The sequence below is a fragment of the Choristoneura fumiferana genome, chromosome Z (assembly GCF_025370935.1).
Source record: "Choristoneura fumiferana chromosome Z, NRCan_CFum_1, whole genome shotgun sequence".
Taxonomy (NCBI): Eukaryota; Metazoa; Arthropoda; class Insecta; order Lepidoptera; family Tortricidae; genus Choristoneura; species Choristoneura fumiferana.
Genome location: NC_133472.1, coordinates 12,947,597 through 12,972,780, shown reverse-complemented (window position 1 = coordinate 12,972,780; position 25,184 = coordinate 12,947,597). Strand labels below are relative to the sequence as shown.

Below are 25,184 nucleotides of genomic sequence, written 5' to 3'. Positions count from 1 at the left end.
CGACTTAATTAGTTATTCAATTAAATAATTAAGAGATCCATAATAGTGATTAAATTTGTTTTTTGTTTGGCAGCCCTATAACACTGGGGTATAACATAATGACAAGTACAGAGCAGCAGGTAAAGTAGCAACACTTCTATCCTGGAGGGAGGAAGTAGGCAGCCATTTTTTCCCCAATTGTAGAAATCCAACCATCTACCCATAACTATTTGTAGCCTGCTCGCGTTCAGTAACAAGTCGTTAACTAATTGTATTTGGAGCTAGACTGGTGATTCTTGGAGAATTATTATTATTTTTTAATTTCTTTATCTTGTGGGGACTTGCACGATGGCTGAGAACGTCAAGGTTTGTGCAAAGCTGACATTTATTTTTTTCTTTATTCTAGTCGGTTGATCGATTTTGGTAGTTAATAATCGTCCTCTGAGATTGAGATGATTTTATTTTAATGCTTTCAACTTTTACTGTCATCTTTACTTTTGTAATTGGCATTGTGTTGATCCATATAAATCTTGGATACCTACAATGAAATATACCATCCTCCATTCTTTGGGCTAACGAGGAGTGAGTGATACAAACTGAACAGTACTTACAGTACCCTCTATTTTTGAAATGTATGAATGGCAGTTATTTTCAGATTTTAATCTCCAGAAGCCAATAAGAAAACCACTGTTATTGCTAAATTATGGAAATAACGATGTGTGATGTGTTTCGTTTGGATTTCCATGAGGATTTCATGTTGATATTAAAAAAGAGAACTGCTATTTTTTATCTGAATAGTTAAATTTGATTTTCAATTCAATATTTAATTTCATTATTAGGTTTCTAGCTTTCTAGGTCAGATCAACATAGCAAATTCCTTTGTCTCCTAAACAATCCATGGAGGTAGCCTTCCAATATACTTACTTTATATGATACTTTAGGGGCTGTTTCACTACCCATTTATTAATTCTATTTGATGGGTAAATGTAATGCCATCTCTGTCTATTCAAACGAAACCAACAGAGACAGCATCACATTTATCCGTCAAATAAATTAATCAATGGATGGTGAAACGGGGGTAAATCTTTTTATAATCTACCTGAAACAACATCTTAAATCAATTTTTTACTTTTACTCTTTTCCCTCCAGTTATTTGCATTCAGCTAATTCAAATACATAGGTTTTAGAGTGTTGTCTATACCATATGTATAGTACTTAAAACTGTATTTGTTTGTGTTTGTGTGTTTGGTGGGGGGTAAGCTAGTATCGGAGCTTACCCCCTACTGAAAGAAAGAAAGATGATATTTATTCACATTCACAAAGACACACAAACAACAGTCAAAAAGAAAAAAAAATACCTACAACTGAATCAATTCTAGAAATTCTTTGACTAATAGAAAGCTGCCATCTGCCAGGCTGCTCCCAGGAAATGGTAGGTTCCAATGGGACTTGGATGAAGTTGCAGGCAACAGCTATTGTAAATATTCTACAAAAATATTATTGATGAAAAATACATCAACACATTTAACAATTGTCTTAAGTAGTAGGTACTTATCTCATCACGGTCAACACAATAAAAAATATTTGTGTAGATTATGTATCCTACAAAATGAATGATAAATCAAGAAAGCAAATTAGTTTCCCTTACCTTCTTACTTTTAATTTAACAGAATTTAGACTTTCACTTATTTCTATTTTAATTTTGAGTATACCGGCCTAGTACATCACCAAGGTACACATACTAAGGGTATATTGATATTTTATATAAATCTTCATTATTCTACAGATTATTTAAGCGTACCTATAGTCCGTTATGGAGTACATTATAGGGATTGACCATCCTATACTTTTAGGCACCTAAAAGTTTATTAAAAAAATCACCATGTTGCTCCAAGCCGATTGATTTCAGTCCAATATATATTTGTACGGAAAGAGATGTCACATCAGTGTAAAAAAAAATAGTGGGTGTCGCTGACTCACAAGTGTAAAAAAAAAAGTTTGAAATATTTGACATCAAAAATGACCAAGTTAATTTTGACCTAGAGACGTCTTGTGTTTTGCGAATTTATTCCTCTTCATGCCATTAACAAAATACATTAATCACAAAAGAAACGGACCAGTAGTTTTCAAGATATGTAGAAAAGTAAAAAAAAAACATTCAAGTGACATTGCAAGGAACCTGTCAATGATATTGAGATAAAACTTGGCAGATTAATAACTAGCATTATTTTATTACCAATACATAGGATATATTCATTGGCTAATAACGTCAGGGACATATTTTGTTCCCTTACACGGGTATAGCCTTTCATCCAAATCCGTCCAGCCGTTTCAGCGTGAAGAAGTAACAAACAACTCACTCACTCACAAACTGTCACATTTATAATATTAGTAGGATTAATCAAGGTTTAGTGGTTGAAATAGTGGGTTTTTTATAGAATTCCTATGGGGTTTTTTTTAAATTCATTAATCTTGAGAATCCCATCTGGGTCTTCAATAACGTGTATTTCATGACTGTAGATATTGCGGTTGAAATTTCGGATTTTATTCCTATGACAATGACGGGATAAAAAGTATCCTTAAGTTTTAATCCAGCTTATAAACTAACTTTTGTCAAATTTCATCCCAATCCGTTCAGCCGCTTCAGAGAGAAGAAGTAACAAATATACTCACTAAGTACTCACTCGGCGGCTCGCTCAGTGGAGACCCGGCTATTCACTAACAAACTACGCCTTCGCTTACGACAACACCTTTAAAAATCCATCTATTCGTATTTCATCTTCTATTCTAGCTCTAGATCTAGAAACGTAGTTCCTAATTAGTTTTTAGAATAAATCCCCGAAAATTCTAGCAAGTTTTCATTTACCCCTTAACAAAAGTGCCGATTGACCTGTACGTCGCGTTTGCACTACTATGTCTGATGGCATCTTAAGGCTAAGTTCAGATGAACGTGCAAGACGCGCGGTTGGCTCGGCGCGCGGTTTGAGATTGTGACAAATCAATGCTGTTGTTTACATGATAGTCACGCGCGGACATTGTAAACAAAAGCATTGATTTGTTACATACAATCTTAAACCGCGCGCCGAGCCAACCACCGCGCGTTATCTGAACTTAGCCTAATCCGTCATAATTTTTTTTTTGGTTCGCGCTTTGCGCATCCACCACAGACGCGTAAAGGTAAGGAAGCGTAATTAACAGAAAATACGGATTACGGAATTCATCATCCATCATCATTAGATAATCAAAACACGTTGGACCCTTATTTATTTTCTTTGGTCAATTAACAAAAAACAAAAACCGACCGAGCCACGTGTAGTGTAGGGTTCTGTCACGTTCTGTACCACTATCATGAGTTTACAGTGACCGTACTCGATAGCGACGGCGTAAATTATTTGTATGGAGAATTGTACAGCGCCTCTACAAATAATTTACGCCGTCGCTATCGAGTACGGTCACTGTAAACTCATGGTAGTGGTACTGTACTAATATTAATATGCGGTAAATATTTTTCAATAAGTATTAAGTTTTATCGATTATATTTCGTTAACCTGTAGAGCCTAGTTAGTATAGTTTACCTTCTAAATTCGTTTCATTATACTACTGTCATGATTCTTTTCAGATTTTTAAGGTAATGATTTAGCTGGTGGGGTTGGAAGGGACATTTACCTCTAACAAAAATAAGCACTTTAGATCATACATAATATTTGCAAACGCATCTTTAAATCGAGAATGGTCTTAGTAATTATTTTTTTTTACAAAGCTATTCAAAGAAACAACACTATTGTTTTAAAAAAGAAAAGAAGGCTTCCCTTGTAGGGGAGGCACCCCATATTTTTTTCCAAAGCTGATATAGTTAATATACTCATGCAAAATGACAGCGTTTTCTAAGCCAGGTATGCATAGACCGCGGCACGCTGTAGATGTAGGTACATGCGGCCCGCCAGCGACCTCTAAAATTGCCATAAACCCAGCGAAATTATGATATTAATTTCAATTGTCTTTATTTGCTGCGGCCCGCCTTTAGCTCATAATCTGTCCGGGGGTGGTCCCTGGTACTAATACTCGTAAGTCTGTGGATCCCTGCTCTAAGCACAGCCGCGGCCGAATAAGCTAGGTTTTCTTGTAGGACCACAGAACCCTAAAAGGTTTAGGTAGTTTGCTAAAGATGTTTGCTCTATCTCAGGCTACTAAATACATGCCACCATTGGTCAGGTCAAATGCAGGCTGATTTTGCCAAAAAAAAATACACATTTTCCTTCTACAGTGATTTCGTTCTTACTGTGAAGATACCTTTTTTTTTGTTCCAGGCAGAGGCTTTGCCTGACCTTGACGACTTACTACAATGTCCTGTGTGCTATGAAATTCCTTCGGGTCAAATTTTTCAATGCAATGAGGGTCATCACGTGTGTGGACGATGCAAAGCGCGCCTCAGCCAGTGTCCGGTCTGTCGCGCCCTCTTCTTTGGCACTAGAAATTATGCGATGGAAGAACTCATTGCCAATGTTAGAAAATTAAGAGCTTTTGTAAGTATCCAGATAATTGTTTCAGAGTCAATCATTTTGCTGACTGAAGCCATATTTTATAGCGTGCCTGCAATCACAAACGCATTAGCTATTTCTTTCTAGTTTTTACCACTATTTACTGTTCAACAAAAATAAATGGTGATACGCGATTGCTAGCGTGTGCTATGTGCGTTAGCATGATCAATGTTGTCTCACTCACACATTACTCCTTGAAAGATTACGATGAAATCTCTATTGTATTATGTAGGAAACAATCTAAAGCTTCTTTTTAGGGTTCAAATTAAAATACTTCACATGTTTACCACAAAACCGGTTATTACCGATTCCGAATAACGAAAACGCTAAAGGATCATTAGCAGATGAATGTGATTTATTATCTCGTTCGAATTCAATTCTAAAATTCACCGCATTCGCGTAATGTGGTTCAAAAGTCGCTACCCCTTAGCCGAAGGAATATTATGACGTACCTAACCGAAAAAATAAATAAATTTTCTTGTTCCTCGATTAGCTACTGACAGTTTTATTTCTAACTCTGTAAAACATTATTCTCAGAAACTAGGTGGCAAAGTAACAACAGGGTCGAGTGGTTCTGGCAGCAACACTCCTGCCGAAGAATCCACCATAGGAGATGCTGAAAACGATGCTGCAGAAGAAGAGGAGAATAATCTCACGGACCCAAATGTAAGTAATTATAGTTGCAGCAATGGTTTGTGCCCATTAATGGGACACTTCTCCAGGGTAAAAATATGACTTTATAGTCTGTCAAAAAAGAGAAGAAATTAAAAAGTGGCAACACTGTAGTGTCATCCCTTTCAAACCCTGTCAAACCAAAAAGGGAGGACACTACAGTGTTGTCACTTTTTAATTTCTTCTCTTTTTTGACAGACTATAGTTGTTGGCGCCACACAGGATTGAATACGGTGTCACGGAAGTTGAAGGCCATGTGATGAGAACTGTAAAATTCTTCAAAACTGTAAAACTTACTTCAAGAAGCAGATACTTAAACCTTTTTTATGCTCTTCTGTATTATAAATAAATAAATTTAATAACTACTTAGATCTTTGTTAAGATAATTGGTGTCAATTCATAAAACTAACTTGTGTTTTCAGCTCCCAGTACTTAGAGCACCTCCAGCTTGCAAAGGCTTATTTCGTTGCCTTTGCTGTAAGAATGGAAATTCAATTAGACTGCCAGCTGCGCGCTTGCTGAACCATCTTCGATATTTCCACTCTCCAGAACTCATTGAGGTAAGTTTGTTTGGCTTAGGTACAGTATTCTTATACTTATATTTAACTAGATTAAGGGCTGTGTCTAAACTTTGTTTAGTTCCCCGTTATTATAATGTGTAAGATATCTGTGATGCCATTTCTGTTTAATCAAATAAAATAAAAAATAATAACAATGACTTTTGAACAGTTTGATGAAACAAAGAATAGAAGTAAATACTATTAGATAATATAAGGTGCTAGCGATCCGCCCCGGCTTCGCACGGGCATAATGAAAAAACCGGCCAAGTGCGAGTCGGACTCCCGCACGAAGGTCCGTATCTATAATATAATACATTTGACATTAGAAAAATTGACAAAAACAAAACCAAGTTTGCTGTACGGGAGATCCCCTTAAATATTTATTTATTTTAATTTAATTATTTATATTTCAAGCAACTATCCGTAAAGAGCACCCCTTAAATATTTATTTTATTCTGTTTTTAGTATTTGTTGTTATAGCGGCAACAGAAATACATCATCTGTGAAAATTTTAACTGTCTATTTTAGCTATCACGGCTCCTGAGATACAGCAAGTAACAGACAGACAGACGGACAGTGGAGTCTTAGTAATAGGGTCCCGTTTTTATTACCCTATGGGCACAAAACTCTAAAAAGGTATCTAATCAAGAGCACTTCACACACATTGTTCAGCTCCATTTCCCAAAAACTACCCCGGGAAGCCGGGGCGCCCTACGTAGAGTAAATGCATTTTTTGGTTGGATTGATATTTTTAAATTCGTAATATCTTTTGAATGAAATGTCCGATTTGAATAATTCAAAAAGAAATCTACAGGTATTGAAACCGTCTTGCATATGAAATTATTTATTTGGATAAGGATTAATACAAAAAGGCATGGATAACATGGTTTGATTTTAGTCTGCATTTCTGTCTACCCTGTCTACTTTTAAAACAATAGTTGGACATATGGTATTGCGAAGTTTTTGTAGATATTAATATATTCTTTAATATCGTAGAACTTTTTTTGTTCTATCATCAATAGTTTCCACAGCGCATACGATGAAAGATGTTTTAAGGCAACTTTTTTTACACTTTTAGTTACATTATTGAAGTTTTAGTACGGAACCCTTCTGGTAATAAATATAGCCTATGGCACTTTGGAATAATTTAGCATTCTAATAGTGAAAGAACTTTTAAAATCGGTCTAGTAGTTTTTGAGTTAATTCGTAACAAATATCCAAAAATATAAAAATACAAAAGTCCATTCCATAAATCCAAATCTTTCCTCTTTATAATATTAGTATAGATATAGAATAACAAATAAAACGTTGGTTGACTTGAAACCTCTGTCTGAAATGACGTACCTACTAACTTGATGGCAAATTTTAAAACTAAACTTTTCCTTCCTTGGGATGATAAACTGACGTAAATTCATTACTCCCGCACGGGAACGATTTAGGCCATTGTCCTTTATTATACAGTTATAGAATAACATCATTGACGAGCAAGTGAGATGGAAAAATATATTTATTACCAGTAGCAATGTCTGTTTGTTTGCGTGCTTAATGCTGTCATCATTGTTTTATGAAGTTGCATCGCGAATTGTGTTATATTAGCATTTCTTTCTAATGATATGTATTATGTGCAAAGCAAAACTATGCGAAATATCGTCACTACTTTGAAAAAAGCTGGTATCTCAAAATCGATGATCTTTCCGAGTGAACTTAATGAACATTGTTTTAAGGGTAAAATTTGTTGACATATTGATTTGTGATAAGAGATTTTTTCAAAGTTCGATTGAAACCTGAGTGAACGAGGTAACTGCTTCTTTTCTTTTCATTGTATAGCCTCCTAATAATTTATTTGACTTTCCTATTTTTGCGGAAGAAAATTTACCGTAACGAGCAGTAGTACAATTTTGATAGTGCAAAGCTATACAGTTTACATTGTCAGAAGACAGAGATTATAAAAATCTTTTTTTTTGGTATGCTAATTCGTAGGTTAGATGTAAATTTATATTGTATTTTTGAGGCAGTTTTAGATAGTGTATGTATGTAAACACACACATCATTGTACAAAAAATATTGAAACAAAAACAATTGATAAATATTAAGATACCTACATACAGGAAGGTTAAATTTACTCATCTCTTGACAAAGGTGAGAAGAGTTTTCTAAAAAAACTTTCAGTAAGAGTAAGTTTTACACTTAGCGAAGTATAAATCCAAAGTTCTTACAGGGCGCAAGCGAAGTTGCGGGCAATAGAATAATAATCTGAGTCTAGCCTGTTTCTCCACTCATTGATAAATTTTATGTACCTATCAGATAAAATGTTCTTTTTATTCGTACAAAATAAACGAAGTCGGCATCACAGATGTCACATAAAATTTATCAATGAACAGGCCTTATGTGAATAATTTCTGTATAATAGTATTTGTCTCTAAATAATTTATGAAATTCGAAATTACACTTTCGCAAGCGAAAATCGAAATTACACTTTTGCAAGCGAAAATCGAAATTACACTTTTGCAAGCGAAATTCGATATCTACCTAGATGGTCCTTTTGAAATGGTGTAATTCTAACGTCTGAACATATTGCATTGCATGCGCGTTATCATTGAGTATTTATCTAGAATTATAGATAAATTCTAGAATTCTAGATAAATACTCAAAGCGCGTTATTGATAAAACGACTGCAAGTTGAAACTGTGACACCAGGGTGTTAATATGTTCACATACTCACTCGTTCGTCAAAGTTTTAAAATCAGTAAACTTGAAGGGTTTAGGCAATTAACTGACTAAGATTCGCCTGTCTATCATTATACCGCGGTAAATAAATGTTTTTTTCCGAGTTATGAACTGTGTACCAAATTTCATCCAATTCATCCAGCTGTTCTAGCGCGAAATATTGCGAGCAAATTAATGCGCGTTGCATTGCGTTGGGATCATTATTTTAATTTTTTATTATGTTAGTCTGTAAGCCTTATGCTGTAAGTTATTTGACTATTTCTCAAAAAGTTGTCCATTTTCAGTTTTCCTGACGCTATTTTAACACAAAAAATAAGTAGTATTGTGTTTAAATACACCTTGTGTAAAGACGATGATAAAAGTCAGATAATCTTTGTTGTTGGATTTATTAAATATAAAGTTTCGATGTAGTTACAAAATTACGATTTTTTCCTCACAAGATTTCCTGGCGTTTTCCTGACGTCAAGAAACTTTGGTTTTTTTATGCAGTTTATGCTTTATGATCGCGTCCTTAGTGTTCATAATTTCTTGACAAACTGATATTTCATGACGGTACAACTTTTCGAGAAATACTCATTTATTGTATGGGCCAAGTTGCCTGAAATAAATGGATTTATTAATAAGCCTATGTTCAAAAACAGGGGTCTTGTGCTAGTTGCATCAAGTGAGACTTGGTTGACTTGTTTTAATCCCCGACAAGCCCCCGACGCAAAGTGGGATGTTGTTATAAGTATGACCGCTATGTGTGTGTCTGTGGCACCGTAGCTCTTAAACGGGTGGACCAATTTGAATGCGGTTTTTTTTATTTGAAAGCAAGTTTTCTAGCGATGGTTCTAAGATATGTTTTATCAAAATCGGTTCAGCCGTTTTTGTGATGTTGAACTTTGAAGTGACGAAGTCGGGGGTTTTCCAACTTTTTGTTGTTTAGGTGATGTGAGTCTTTTCGATGTATTATATCATTACTTGAAAGCCCAAGCGAATCGTCTGATTTAGATAATTTTTAGGGTTCGTAGTCAATTAGGAACCCTTATAGTTTCGCCATCTCTGTCCATTTGTCTGTCCGTGGCTAAGCTCAAAGACCGTTGTTAGTATTAGAAAGCTGTAATTTGTAAGCGTAATTTGTATATATATATATACAAATTACGCTTACAAATTACAATTATATATATATATACGCTAACAGTGGTTAAAATGTAGGGTACCTCCCATAGACGTAAAGTGGGGGATTTTTTTTTTCTCTACTAACCCTATAGTGTGGGGTATCGTTGGATAGGTAAGGTTGCTTGAGAATTAAGTAGTATAGGAGTAAATAGCAGGCTAAGGTATAAAATATACCTAAACTTGGTAGATTCCGTACACAATATGAAATCCTTAGGAAAATATTATTCTATTTTTTCGTAATGGCTACGGAACCCTACCCTGTCCGACACGCTCTTAGCCGGTTTTTTTTTTGCGAGCAAGTTCCACTGGTCTCATCGTTTCGAAACTTAATAGTATCATAAGAATATTGTTATCTTGACCTGATGCTGGAGCGTCTCCTGGAATCTGACGTATCCCTAACTCCTAAGCATGATGTTTCCTTTACAGGGCCAGTCTGAAAACGGCGAATATCTACAAGCCTGGCAATTTTCCACCATCCCTGGTAGAATTGTAACAGCTGTAAGAGTGTCCGATATGGGCATATTCTTCTTAATTATTGAAATTAGCAGTAAGTATGATATTACTTTGCTCGTTATAAGTCCTTACCTGATTTACACGTCATGTAGGGTTTTCAAGTGACACTCGTATGCATAAAGCATTCGGCTGTTCAAGCCACTTCTAGTGAGCTACAAAATTTCTTGCATTCATCGGTTTATTCCTGCCGTGCCAAGCCTAGCACTACACGACACGTGCCGCGTGCCTTTCCATCAGATCTTCTGGACTTAACGTAGTCTTTCTGAAACGATGTACTTAGTATAAAAAATTCCGTCCGCTTGCGAATAATCTTCATTAGCGTCCAAATTCAGTCAGCAGACGCGCCCTGTAGCCATGCTAAGTAAAATTACCCCCTGCTTAGCGGCCCTTCTGGCAGCTCGCCCTCTCCGGTTCCAAGAATGAGCGAATAAATACAAGGTATGCGATAGATAGAGAAGCATAATACATATGTGTATATGCACTATTCTTATGCCTAAGAGAGACGACGTGTTTTATACGCGTAGTTAACGCGAGTTTCATTCACATTTTTGCTGGCTTTTTAAAAATTCACGGCGCCGTTTATTCGCGATCACACAATTCGCGTAGGCTGCGCTTAAAATTTTCTTGCGCTTTAGATTTTCAGAAAATATTGGAGATGTATTTTTCCGTTGTCCATCAAACAAAAAAAAATACTAAGATGGAGCGTGACTTTACGCGGTACATTAACTGTCTTCATAATTTCTTGTTTAATTGACAAAAGTATAAATACTTGACCAATATTTTCTCATAAGTGATAATAATCATACGTAGTTATCGCGGGAGCAAAAACTATTTGACAGTACTGAAAGATTATGACAAATATAAGCGGGTCGGGTCCCGTTGGACTTACTTGCATTTAGCCTTGGCGAGCAGAGCACCTTAGTTGTATTTTGTCCGGGTAGCAAAATGCCTTGGTCTGTAAAACGCCCTCATTGCTAAAAGGCATAGTAGACGGAATGACTTGGCTGTAAAAGGACTTAATGTCATAATGTTTTAGTAGGTAAATGGTCTGGTCTTGTAAAACTATTTTTATCAAACATGACATTAAATATTGACGTTGTGTTACAAATAATAAGCCGAAAAGTATCGCGCTGCAGGCGCTGGGGCTCAGCTGCGTGCGCGCGGTCACTCTAGCGGCCTGCAAAGAGTTTTCATACAACCTTGCAGGCCACTGGCCGGCAATGCGACCGTCTTTGTTTCGACGCGCGCTCTGCGACACGCATGCGGCCCACGCACAGCAACACCGCCCGCCCGCAGCCGCCCGCCGCCAGCAGCCACACGTGTAATGTTTGAGAAAAGCACTATACAAGCCTCGGCCGGAACCTGGGGTTGCCGGCCTCGCTACGTGTATATGTACTTGGCCTATACGTACTTGGCCGGCAACCCCCTACTTCCCGGCCTCTACAGTAATGTAATACAATCAATACCTTACACAATTGGGATGTCCCAATTTTTGAAAACATATAGTTAATAAATCGAAAACCATTTGGAGAAATAGGCTTTGTGAAGCGTTTTCAGAAATCAGATTCCAAAAATGTGATAAACTGAATAAACAAAATTTAAGTAATGACCCTCATTTGACCCCTGCAGTGTCTCGTCACAAAGGCAGTTATAAAGCAGGTCTACACTCTTAAGCAAATTGACAGTTTGAAATGTTGCTGTCCTGCTTATAATAGCAAATAGTGACAAAGATAGAACTTTAATCACATGATGCGCACTCAGCTTTAAACAGTAGTCATTTATCGTAAAGTCCGAAATGTATACGAGTATTTCCAATGTATTTTTAAAAATTAAATTATTAAATTACTATGTTACAAGTAAATACAAAAGAATTTAAATATCAGATTCAAATAAAAATATCTATTTACTATCACACCATTAAACAAACATAGGAATAATCGAAGCTAAAAGAAGAGAAATAAATAAAACTATTTGTTTTGTCATGTTTCATTTAGGACCCTAAGCCGTGCTTGAATTATTGTCAAATTGTAATGCCACAGATTATGTTATGTACTACCCTAGGCAATGGAACGTGGCTGTCTCACTGTGACGTCATCCAGCGTATTTCCTAAAAAAAATATAAAAAATTAAATACTCATCCAAATTCAAAAACAATGAAAATGGTATCTTAAAATATCCTATTCTTTCCAAAAATAAAATAAAAACTATAGGTTTTTTTTTTGGTGCATCCCAATTGAGTCATTCTGCCTACTTGTGCATTTCAAGACCTAGACGTTTTGCTAAGGAAGTCCTCCTAAAACTTAGACAATTTTGTAATCATGGCATTATATAACCAAGTAATTTTGCATACGTGGTCAGTGTACTACTGAGCCGTTTTGCTCGCCAAGACTAAATGCAAGTAAGGCCAACGAGACCCGACCCAAATAAGCAATAACAGAAGTGACACCTATATCGAGCAACATTATGCCAACGAGTTTATAATTTATCAAATTTATTTCTAACTAGCTTTTACCCGCGGCTTCGCACGCGTAAACTATTCGGTCTGGTAGTTGCAATTGAAATTTTCGGGATTTTACAAAATTCCCCTGGAAAATTCCAAAATTTATATCGTGGTCTTCATTGACTTTGTGTTGCGAATAACTGTACAAAATTCAAGACTAAACCCAGTGCTAAAATTTCAAAATTTTTCCCTATCCAAATTCAAATTCATATCATTTATTCAGTAAATAGGCCGCAATGGGCACTTTTACACGTAATTTTTTTAAATACCAGCACTTTCGGAAAGACCATCATTGCCAAGAAGAATGCGCCGCAAGAAGCTTGGCAGAAAGTCATTTTTTCAAAATAAAATAAGTACAAATAAAATACTTAAAAACAACAGTAAGTATACAATTAAAGAAAAAATTACAAAATAATAATAACAATAATACACGGATGTATGGGGTCCCTTAGTTACAAAACTATCCCGTGGAAATATCGGGATAAAAAGTAGCGTATGTGTTATTCCAGACGTCCGGCTACCTACATACCAAATTTCATGCCTCTAAGCCCAGCGGTTATTATTTCGAGATTTTATCCCTAGTTATCCCGTGGGAATATCGGGTCAAAAAGTCACTTAAGTGTCATTCCAGATGTCCAGTTACCTACATACCAAATTTCATGACTTTAAGCCCAGCGGTTATTATTTCGAGATTTTATCCCTATCCCGTAGGAATATCGGAATAAATAGTAGCCTATGTGTTATTTCAGAGGTTCAGCTACCTACACATTAAATTTCATGGCTCTAAGCCCAGCGGTTGTTATTTCAAGATTTTATCCCTAGGTATCCCGTGGGAAAATCGATTCAAAAAGTTGCCTATGTGTTATTTCAGACATCCAACTACCTACATACCAAATTTCATGACTCTAAACCCAGCGGTTGTTATTTAAAAATTTTATCCCTATCCCGTGGGAATATCGGAATAAAAAGTAGCCTATGTGTTATTTCAGAGGTCCAGCTACCTACATACAAAATTTCATGGCTCAAAGCCCAGCGGTTGTTATTTCAAGTTTTTATCCCTATCCCGTGGGAATATGGGGATAAAAGTTAGCTTATGTGTTATTCCAAATGTCCAGCTGTCTACGTACCTAATTTCATCTAAAACGGTTATTTCAGAGGTTCAGCTACCTACACATTAAATTTCATGGCTCTAAGCCCAGCGGTTGTTATGTCAAGATTTTATCCCTAGGTATCCCGTGGGAATATCGGGTCAAAAAGTCACCTATGTTATATTCCAGACGTCCAACTACCTACATACCAAATTTCATGATTCTAAGCCTAGCGGTTGTTATTTCGAGATTTTATCCCTATCCCGTGGGAATATCGGGATAAAAGGTATCCTATGTTTTAATCCAGGTTATAAACTAACTTTCCGCCAAATTTCATCCAAATCCGTCCAGCCGTTTAAGCGTGAAAAAGTAACAAACATACTCACTCACTCACTCACTCACTCACTCACAAACTTTCACATTTATAATATTAGTAGGATTAGTAGGATATCGGACCTTCACACTCGACTTGATTAAAAAACTTACTTACTTAAACAGATTAATTACGCAATCGCAACGCAATCTCTTCAGTCACTTTTCCTATTTAACATTGTAATTTATTAATTATTCGTAATAATAACTGTATTCGTTCTCGTTCGTATTAATTACATAATTATCGAGTGCTTTTAAAAAGCCGCGAAGGAAAAAACGTGCGATGAATTTGTGGAGTTGTGGATTATCCAGAATTACAGGCTACCGAAACAAAATTATTAGCGTCCGACCGAAGTTTCGGTTTCGGCCAAAAAATAGCCGAACCTTTCGGCGGCGCCGAAACTTACATCGTACTTTCGGGTGGCATTATTAGCTAATGGTGTGCTCTGCACGGCTGGCAATATGGCGCCGCTCGTATGACTCCGCCGGCCGCCGAATCACTTTGCTTATTATTTAAAATATTATATGGAACAAAAAGATTCCTATATTTAAATATGAGTTAGCCTTTCGAGGCTGGCTGATTGTTTTATTTATTTTATACCATCTAAAATTTAGCATTTCTAAAAAAGTTTGTACATTTGATTTGCGACTCCGATTTGGATAAAAATTTGCAGGTATGAAGAGTGAACGATACTGAGTCGTAATAACATAGTCTCTCAAAATGTCCCAATTGGGTTGTATGGAAATTTCCTTTTTTGTTACCAAAACTATGGATTTGCGGTAACAAAAATAGAACTTTCCATACAAATTAATTGGGACATTTCGGGAGACTATGTTATTTAAACTCATTATCGTTCACTCTATCTACCTCCAAATTTTTACCCAAATCGGAGTCGCAAATCAAATGTACAAACTTTTATAGAAATGCTCATTTATCAGGTCGCTACCTTAGTATTATAGTTTATATTACATTTTCACTTTTAAGGGTATTTTAATTTATACCCAGTGTAACTATGACATTGTTAAAACTTCAATTCGATAAAAGTTAAATCATAATGGCGGAGTCGTTGGAGGAGCTCAATACTATGCTCAGTGGCCTCAGTATCGTCCCCCAACAGGTGGGTCTTACAATTAACATCATAACATGGATCAGACTAAAATTTACCTTTGAAATGTCGACAAACTTTTAATCGAATATCAGTTAAAAGTCAACGTGTCCTACTTTTTCATTTCATCGAATAACCATGACCTCGAATAATTAAAATAAGTATTCTTAAATCACCGATTTTTAATTTCTGGAAATATTAGTTAATAGATAGTTTATTTGGCAGAGCTTCATTTCATATTTTATTATTTCATACTTTTTGGAATGAAAGTAATTTATTTTTGTTCGGGTCGCAGTTCCAACCTAACCTACTTTTCTGGTAGCGACTTATTTTTGTTGGGGTCGCAGTTCTAACGTAACCTAACCAACTTTCTGGCAGCGATTTATCTTTGTTGGGCTCGCGGATCTAACCCAATCTAACCTATTTTTCTGGTACCAGTTTATTTTTTAGGGTTACAGTTCTAACCTAACCTACTTTTCTGGTACCGATTTTTTTTTAATAGTTCTAACCTAACCTATTTTCTGGTGTTTTATAATAATAATTCGAAGAAAAATAAACAGCGATATTTAGTTGTTCTGTCTCATGAATTGTCGATGAAATGTATTTTTAAGCAAATAATAATCCTTGTACTGTTGTTCTAATAATTATTTTATAATATGTAATGAATAGTCGATGAAGTGAAAAGACTCCGAGAGAAAATATTAGTGTTGGATATTCTATGAATTGTTTTCGATGAAATTAAATTCGATAAATAGTTTATCGACATTTCAAGGGGCACCCGGGCGGCCCACATCGCTCAAGAACAGATAGCCGTTGGGGGAGCAAAGTATTCGAGTGGCGACCGCGAACCAGAAGACGAAGCGTTGGCAGGCCTCCCACTAGGTGGACTGACAATATCGTGAGAATTGCGGGCAACCGGTAGAATCCACCGGGTGGATTCGAGTGAAGTGGCGAGTTGTCATTCATTGTGGAGTTCTAAGGGGGAGGGGCCTTTGTTCAGCAGTGGACGTCTTTCGGCTGATGACGATGATGATGATAAAAAGTGAAACCTAGAACCCTGTAAGACTAGGCCAGCGAGATGTTTCATCATTCATATATTTGGAAAGAACGATACACTGACATTAATTCAATGTTTAAATCACGTTTATAAAAGGTTCGGTTTCGGTTTCGGCCGAAACTATAATCAGAACCGAACCTTCGGTTTCGGCAAAAAATAATGTTTCGATCGGACACTAAAAATTATATTGCTCTAAGTGCAACGTTACGTTACCATCAAACAAAATCTTCTGTGGAACGACATTTCAACTTCTTAGATGCTTATAATTTGTAGGCAGAATTTATCAGTTTTTACTAATTAGACATTCTGTTAATATCTGTTCTATAACTGATTTGTTTTTGCTCCCGCGAGAACGATGTATGCTGAGGCAAAGTAACTGATTGATGTTCCTGCGTCCAGATGAATCGGTGTATGCGTGGCTGTCGATGGCCGCTGCTCCCTGGGTGACAAATGAATTTAGCTACACTGTTACCATATCTGGAAATGACCGGGAAGCTATTTTCTCTGATTGCGTAAGTACTTCAATGCATCCTTGCTGTTTAATTTAAGCTTTTTACTGTCATTTTTCTTGATAACGTTTTAAATGTCTACAGTAATTTGACTCTTGTAATCATGCTAGCGTTAGAGATTTTTTAAAGGATGATAGTGAAAAATTAATTGTAGTAGATACTATTTTTTTGCTGAGACTTCTATATTAAAAAAACTTGATTGGAATCACATCTAACTTTTATTTAAAAAAATTGCACATATAAATGAACACACAAAAATATTATCTTTCCAAAAAATAGTATTTTATGCAACTGAATCGTAATAGGGGTCCTTATAATAGGGTCACATGAGTGTTTTAAGGCCTAATTACGTACAGTTGCACACAATATTTATATCCATATATTAAATCCTCTATCATGTGTTCAAGAACCATTGAGAATGACCTGCATTAACGAGAACTACGTAGGTATGTCTGCCCCACGAGCTGCGCCCGCTGCGCGCGCGTCGACCTGCTGCTGCACGTGGTCGCGATCGCGTGCTGTAATGATGTATGAAATCTCATTATGATACAGCCGTGTTCATAATAGAATCCAATGTCGTAATGCTGGTCATTACCTATGGTTTTTGAACGCATAATTGAGGATTTACTGTATGGGTGTGAATAAAATACATATTAGTAACTGGCACATATTTGACACGTACGAAAACCACGATAATAAAATTAAACAACAAAACAAAAAAAAAGTGGTGACTTCCACAGTACTAGTTTTCAGTGATAATCTAATAATAATGAATGACGAGTGAATGACCTTTCTGGCAAGGGAGTAGCAATAGTATTTTATAGGAAGTTGACACCATTTGGGTACTTCTTCGTTAAAAACATATTATTATAATTAGTCCGTCAGTTCAGTTTGCATTATCAAACATTTAGGGTAGATTAGGTTAGTTTTATAAAAATCCTCAAATATTTGCAGTTTCAGAAATATTAAACAGTTGGGAAATGAAAAATTAGTAAACCCATTAGACATAGTAGTGCAAACGCGATGTTCAGGTCGCTCTGTACATTTATTTAAGGGGTAAATGACCACTTGCTAGAATTTTCGGCGATGAATTCCAATAAAAGTTTAGGAACCACTGTTCTAGATCTAGAATTGAAGATGAAATACGAATAAATGGATTACAGGTATGGTCGGTGCGGTCCTGCGAAGGCTTCCTCAAGAAGCGCAGGCGTTGTTTGGTAGTGAATGGAGTGGACGCTCGCGCGCTGGTGGCGCCGGCGACCATCAGCGGCAAGCTGTCGGTGTACCGCGTGCGGCCCGACGACGTGCAGCGGCACCTGGCGCACCCGCGCGCCGTGCTGCGCGTGGCGTCTCGCGGCGCGCCCGCACCCGCCCACGCGACCGCGCCCGCGCCCGCCCCGCCGCGCGACCCAGGCCCGCTCCTGCGCGAGCTACAGAGCAGCGTGGCGCGCCTCTCGCGCGCCTTCGCTACGCTCGACCGCCAGCCCGACGGCCACCCCGCGCCCGCCCCGCTCGCGGCACACCAGCCCGCCCCGCCGCCAGACAACACCGAGCGGACCCTCTCGCGCAACGCGCGCAGACGCATGCGACAACGGCTTCGAGCCACGCTCAACGAAAACCAGGATGCAGCGGAACGGGTCGCGACCCGAAATCGCCCGGCTCAAACACCTAATGGACACTTACCGGTTGTCCATTCTATCGGGCACATCGTTGTCGTTCCGGCAGCAGCCGCCGCTCAACGCGCCGCCGCACCGACTAGCGCCGCCAACTCTAACGCTCGCAGGCAGAACAACAATGCTCCGGCTAACCCTATACGTAGCCAAACTGGTTCGGCTGCAGTGCTGCCGTCGCCTACTGCTGCCGCTCGCCCGCGTAACCAATTAGAAGCAGCCTTGCTAAGGAATGTTAGCAGCAACTCGGCTCACATCGTCCAAACTGGTCTGGCTATAGTCCAGCAGGCACCGAGCGCGCCCGCGCCCGCGCCGGCCGGCGAGCCCTCTGGCGCCGCGCCGCAGAACGGCGGTCGCGCCAACAAGAAGAAGCGCCGCCAGCGCAGATAAACTTTTGTTTACTTTTTAAATGTTACATTTATTTAGTTGTAAGTATTCCAAGGTAAAGATTGACTAATCATTAAGGTGACTGTTTACTGAAACTCTTTTTTAGTCCTCTGTACCTTGCTCTGGAATTGCCCGCTGCGGATGGAATACTTAAGTAATGTTGAATATTAAAAATAATATACCGACACCACTACTTTACAAGTGCTGTGATAAAAATACGAATGGCAGATATATGATGCCATGAAAATAAATTTTATGGTTTGTTGAAAACCACTGATTAGTCGATCCATCCCCCAGTGACAATCAATTAACTTGTGATTAATGATTATGTTTTTATTGTCCTTGAACACTACTTCATTACATTGTGCATTGAGATGTAAATCCAATTGACTACTTATTAAAATATAATAATGTTTTTTTTTAAATATTGCTATAATCTGTTGTAGACGTCTTCTATATTAAATGTAATTAAAATTGACAATTTTATTGCTACGTTTAACTATTATACTTGTCACGACATAGTATAGGTGTAATTATAATGTATTAAATCAAACTTGTGTTTTCTTGGTGATGTCATCGTCATCAATTATAATATTAGTCCCATTTTCACCCACTGCGCAAAGGAGGCATATGGGTTATGGGTGTGAGGTTTATAAAAATTGTGAATCTATTTTAACACACTTGAAAAAAGGTTTTGTTGTTAATTTCGTTTTCAATAAAAGCTTTGTGTACTGTAGTTGCGTTGTCGTCGAGGCTACAAACAGGTGTCCCTGAAGCTGACGATAAACCGTCGACAGCTGATAACGGTGCTAATTAAATCCCAAAATAACTAATTTTAGATTTAGTAAAAATGGCTTACTTTTGAGATAATAAATTTATAACCCTTTTCTTGTGGCATACCTAGTGCATATAGCAACCACATAAATGTACACAAATACTAAACAATACAAAATCATCTGAATTCGATAAAAAAATATTTGTTTTTAAATTACTCCCTCACAGGTGAACAACGTAAAACTGATTTATTTAGTGGTAGCACATCTGAATTCGAGGGGTCTGGAAAAGGGTTAACTCTTTATCGGGCGAAGGGATATATTCCTCCCACATCTTATATCGGTTACCGTAGTCGGGTTTTAACTCCAAACCTACAAAATATTTTGTCAATCCCTGAAATAGTACATTACTGCAGACTGCAGAGGCCATGAAGTAAGGGATTGATGGACGAGTTCGAGTCCAGCAATCCCTGTTCTGGCCGAGGTTTGTATAGTGCTTTTCTCAAACAATGTGAGGAAATATTTCATCCATCCATCCATCGCATCACAGTATCGCAAATGCTTACAGAGTAGTGGTGGTTGGCTGTTCGTAATTTTTCCTTTGTCAGTTTAATGTTAGTAAGCAAATTTAAAAAGTTAGAGCAGAGGACAATATTTCCGAGCATGTTTGAGAAAATATTATTTTATAATCTTTATTCACAACACGCTTCTAAATCGCGTAATATATCTTTGGCAGCCGTTGGAAGTCAGGTGGCAGTTAATGCGTTAATGCAGAATATTTTAGGGAAATGCGCGAATATAACTAACGTAATTCATACCGTGTGTATAACGCTTTACAAAACGCCATCTCCCTCCGGTTCCCGCGCAGACCATGTGGGAGTTTCACCAATAGTACATTGTGTAAATAATGAATTTCGAACCAGTCTATTAGAAGCCCGAAGTCAAAGACTGAGGGCTTTAATGACTCGGAAGTTCGTAATTCGTGTCATACTTCCTAGCGGTGACATGGTGTCGTATGGAATTCAAACTCGCATCAATAAAGATGTTACAAACTAATAGTTATTTGTGTCACAAGGGAGCAAAATGGTGTATTTACGGCGAGGGCGTACATTGAATCCAGATTTAATTTTATTTATTGTAGCGAAGGATTCTACAATAGAATCCTGAGCGTAGCGAGGGATTCTAAAGTAGAATCCTGAACGTAATGAGGGATTCAATTCAAGTGTTAACGCCCAAGATGAAAATAATTTTGCTCCCGAGTGGCTCATACAACTTTTCACACCGAGCATTAAGAAACTTGAAAAAATAATTCTAAATATTATTAAACAACAACCAGCATAGAAAATGGTGTTGCTTTACAATTATCAACTCCAATAAATGGCATTTGCAAAAAAATACATAGAAAAGCCTTGAACAGAAAAGTAGCACTTTGCTCCCTCTCGTCAGGGAGGAAAAGTTACTTTTCTGAAGGTGTGAAAAATTAATTTATCACCTATCTGCCACTAATAATCTGCTATCGCGGTCTGGTATTTTAGTGGCACCATAATGTGTTTGAACGTGGCGCCACTATAATAGGCATAGACTGTAACACTTAAATGAGGGTTTTCTTTTACAGAAGACGAAATATGGCTAGATGGCGTTAGTATCGTGTGGTCCGTTTGACGTTTGCTCGTGATTGGTTAAATAAATGAATGAGCCAATGGCAAGCAAACGTCAAACGGACCTCACGATACTGACTCCATCTAGCGATGTTTCGACTCGGTGAAAACCCTCATTCATTTCCTCTATTATTTCGCACCACGCTGATAGGTGTCACTAGGTATTGAGGGCAAGGCAAGCATAATAATTATTCTTCACTAGATGGTGCTAAATAATCGAAGTTCTGGAATGTTCTATTGTAAATTTCACTAGTTCTCCATATAACATTATTTTGAGGATATATCTGTCATGCTGCAGTTAGTTCGTTTTCTCAGACATAGTTTTAACATAATTGAAAATTGCGTAACTTTTTGCGTTTTAAACATAATTTCTTCAAATAAATAAAAAATATTGACTCAAGAGTTTAGTCAGAAACTTATGTAAAAAATTAGATACGATGATAATAATAATAATATTAAAATATCTATTCCTCCCTAGATGGCGTTGAAAACAAAAATGCAGAATATCTAGAATGTTCCACAGAATTATTATTACCTCATACCCATACCTTAGTAAGACTAAGTAGTTTCACAGTACAAAAAAGGAGCAGTATACTGTCTTCATACAAACGGCCGGAATGCGAGTTATATGTACCTACGCGCCACGAATTCTCAGCATACCTCGGCAACCATCAGTCGCGAGTCGCGAGTGCTCCGCGGTTACGTATGGACTCACGCGCATTTATTACTTACCTTAATATGTCACAACGATATAAACAGTATTGTTCGGTATACGGATGTTTAAATTCATCTAATGTAATACAATAAAAACGAATCTATTGAAGTTATTTATCAGAATGCGAATTTATTATACTGTTAAATTCAACAATAAAGCTTTTCTCATATCCCAGAAGAGGCGCTAATACTTCTCCGTAGCTAATTTGTAGGTAACAAATATACGTTGTGACGAAGCCAAATAAAACCGTTTAAAACATATAACGTTTTGTGGTTTATTAAAATAACGTAAAATACATTTTTATCGAACGCTACTTAGCCCGTCTTTAAATCTCTCCTAATCCTTTTCTACTTTAAATTTCATGTGGCGACATTATCAAATAGTAAGATATCGTATACCTACATAACTGAAGTGACAGTAGTTAGTAGAGTAGGCAGCCCTATCGCGCGTTTGTGTACCGAGCCGGCGTAGGTAATTATATCAAGGAGACGGAATACTGCTCTTTTTTTATACTGTAGTAGTTTCTACTACGACTAAGTAAGTAATTTCCAGAGATTACGTCAGATGTCGCTGTTCCATACAGTATTATCATGAAAAACTACTCCTCACAAGATGGCGCCCAAATACAAAACGTGTTCTATCAATTCCATAGTGAAAATACCCCTCAAAAGTACGTAACAAAAAGTATGAGTAGAGTAAGTAACAGAAAAATACAGCTGATTAATTACGTCAACTATACCCCGTTTAACTTAAGGTTTGTTTCATTTAAAAACGTGTCTAAATTTTACCGTTAAGTCTCAAATGTTAAAATAAATGGAGTTTAGTCAAAATTGATAAAATTTGCTGGATCACTACCGGTTTATCAGATTTTTCGAACGGACTTTTGTTGTTAGCGTCTGATGGAATTTACAGTTTACCAGATCGAGAGAGCGAGCTGCCAGATGTGCTTCTATTGAGGCGACCTCTGACTTTAGACGTTAAGGAAAATAATATTTATATGCAAGCAATCAATTTTTATGTTACGTCGTTGCGGAAAGACTACGATAGTCTTGACTGAGAATAAAATCAGTTTTGGATTTCGACTATAAGCCAGTCTCGAAAGAGCTTCTATTCTGCCTTCGCCTTGAGGGGGATAATCACAATAGAGAGATCTCTTTTCAGGCATGTCCCAAGGAAAAGCGTCGGTAGTTGTATTATTGTATTTACCTAATATTTATGCATCCGAGCTGAGATACTTCGATAGTGCGATGAAGGTTGTTGGAGTTTCTATAATTGCTCACTAGATGGCGCTAGGAGTCACTACAACTTCTTGGAAACACTACTCTACTTCAAATTTAAACTAATAACTTCATAATAAGTGTCTTTTGATATAACAATCATTATCTGCTTAGTTATATTACAGCTGATTGGCATTAAAGGATGGTTATCTAAACCTTTCTTAGAGTAGATATGGAGAATCTCGACTGTGATCTTGACTCCAAGTGATGTGATGTGATTCACCCACAGAACTTCTCCAAATGCAGCACCAATATCGGACGGAACCGACTCCGTTTATTAACTCCAACTCCTATGTAGAGTTCGGTTCTTTTGAGCGGGCTTTAATTTGTCTGTAGCGAACTTAGGTAGCGAAGGCTAAGCGGTTTGGTTTCGTTCTGACTTCATAGTTTGTATTTGACTCTAGGATGTTTGTATATATCCATACTAATATTATAAATGCAAAAGTGTGTGTGTTTGTATATTTGTATGTTTGTCCGTCTTTCTCGTCGAAACGAAGCGATGGATCGACGTGATTTTAGACATAGATAGTTTATAGGCCAGAAAGTGACATAGGCTACTTTTAATCCGGAAAAATGCAGTTCCCGAGAGAACAGCGCGCGATAACCGAATTACACGCGGGTGAAGCCGCGGGTTAAAGCTATTAGATCTATATATCTTATTTAATTTATAAAATTCCTGTCAAAATTATCACATTCTTATGACCAAACTTCTCCGAAACGGCTTGACCGATTATTATAATTTTATTTTATGTATATCCAGTCAGGTAAGTCAGAGAACAGAACGTTAACTATTTTTAATATAATACTTAACAAGTTTGGGCTAGGGCAAAAAAAATATTTTTATTTTTTGCACAACTTTTTATTTCAATTTTTTATGTGACATTCAAAATACATACTTACAACATTAAATTTTCACCTTTCTACCACCAACCGGCATTTCTTAATAGTCCTCGATGGAGAGTAGTAGCAGTTATCGCGTGGGTTAACCATCCATGGTAAACAAATATAAGCAGATGGATAAACCGCAACATATAAATATACTATGACACAGAATATATAATAATACTGACGTACAGAATGGCCACGCTCCGCCCCGCACCGGTTCGAGTTACCCCACCCCTCAAGCGCAGATTGCAGGAAAACCACAGGAAAGCAGTCGGGCGCGCAACGCGATGTATGTCGCTCGTACCGTCGCACGACACTAATTAGGGAGCAATAATAACATATTACATACCATTTGACAATCGAATGTTCAGAGACAAATCCTTTAAAAGGAAATATTTTAGTGTCGGTAAGTAAGTAATCTTTAATTAATAAGGTCTCAAATGATTAAAACTATAAACTTTAATTTATAAAACATTTATGTGTATTTATTTCCTAAAAACTCGAAAATCAATAATATTCTAATAATTTGTCGCTCGTACAAAGTCACATAATTTTCCGTGAAATCCGCGCGCCGGCAGTTCATTGCTCGGCTCGGTGACCGTGAGTCCGCGAACAAGCGCCAACTTGTCAGTGGGCGCGTGAGAAATAGAGGTTCCTACCCTGCCTACTTCCTTTTGTAAATAAATAATGCTTTCTAAAAGTATCGCGATTAATACATGAAATAACTAATTAGGTACCGAATAATTCGTTTAAGTTTGTAGTCATATTTATTATTGTAATTTAAAATAATAATGCTTAAATACATAGACAGACATATTTTAAGTAGGTCTAAATAAAAATATATGATACATTTATTTACACATCTAAGCCATACCTACATACCCTATAGTACCTACTAGGGTTTTGCGATAGTCAGCCCTGTGTGTCTTACGCACACATTGACGCGTGTACAGACGTCGGCGTGCATGTAGATTCAAGAACGCGTATTTTGTATGGCGTGGCCGCCCTGTGCCTATGATAAAGCTAATTATTACAAG

The 25,184-nt window shown here is 37.2% G+C and overlaps 1 protein-coding gene across 2 annotated transcripts; it reads left to right on the top strand.

Annotated features, from left to right (window-relative positions):
- The first annotated feature begins 10 nt into the window (after positions 1 to 10).
- On the top strand, positions 11 to 19,392 carry LOC141427864 (uncharacterized). 2 transcript variants are annotated; one of them, XM_074087456.1, is made up of 7 exons: positions 11 to 119; positions 4,287 to 4,502; positions 5,055 to 5,183; positions 5,612 to 5,749; positions 10,064 to 10,184; positions 16,673 to 16,785; positions 17,946 to 19,392. In XM_074087456.1, the coding sequence occupies exons 1-7, from the start codon at positions 99 to 101 to the stop codon at positions 18,840 to 18,842; spliced, it is 1,635 nt and encodes a 544-aa protein (XP_073943557.1). In that variant the 5' UTR covers positions 11 to 98; the 3' UTR covers positions 18,843 to 19,392. The 2 variants fall into 2 exon arrangements, with proteins under 2 accessions (XP_073943557.1, XP_073943564.1); XM_074087463.1 differs by lacking the exon at positions 11 to 119 and adding an exon at positions 130 to 345.
- The last annotated feature ends 5,792 nt before the right edge of the window (positions 19,393 to 25,184 follow it).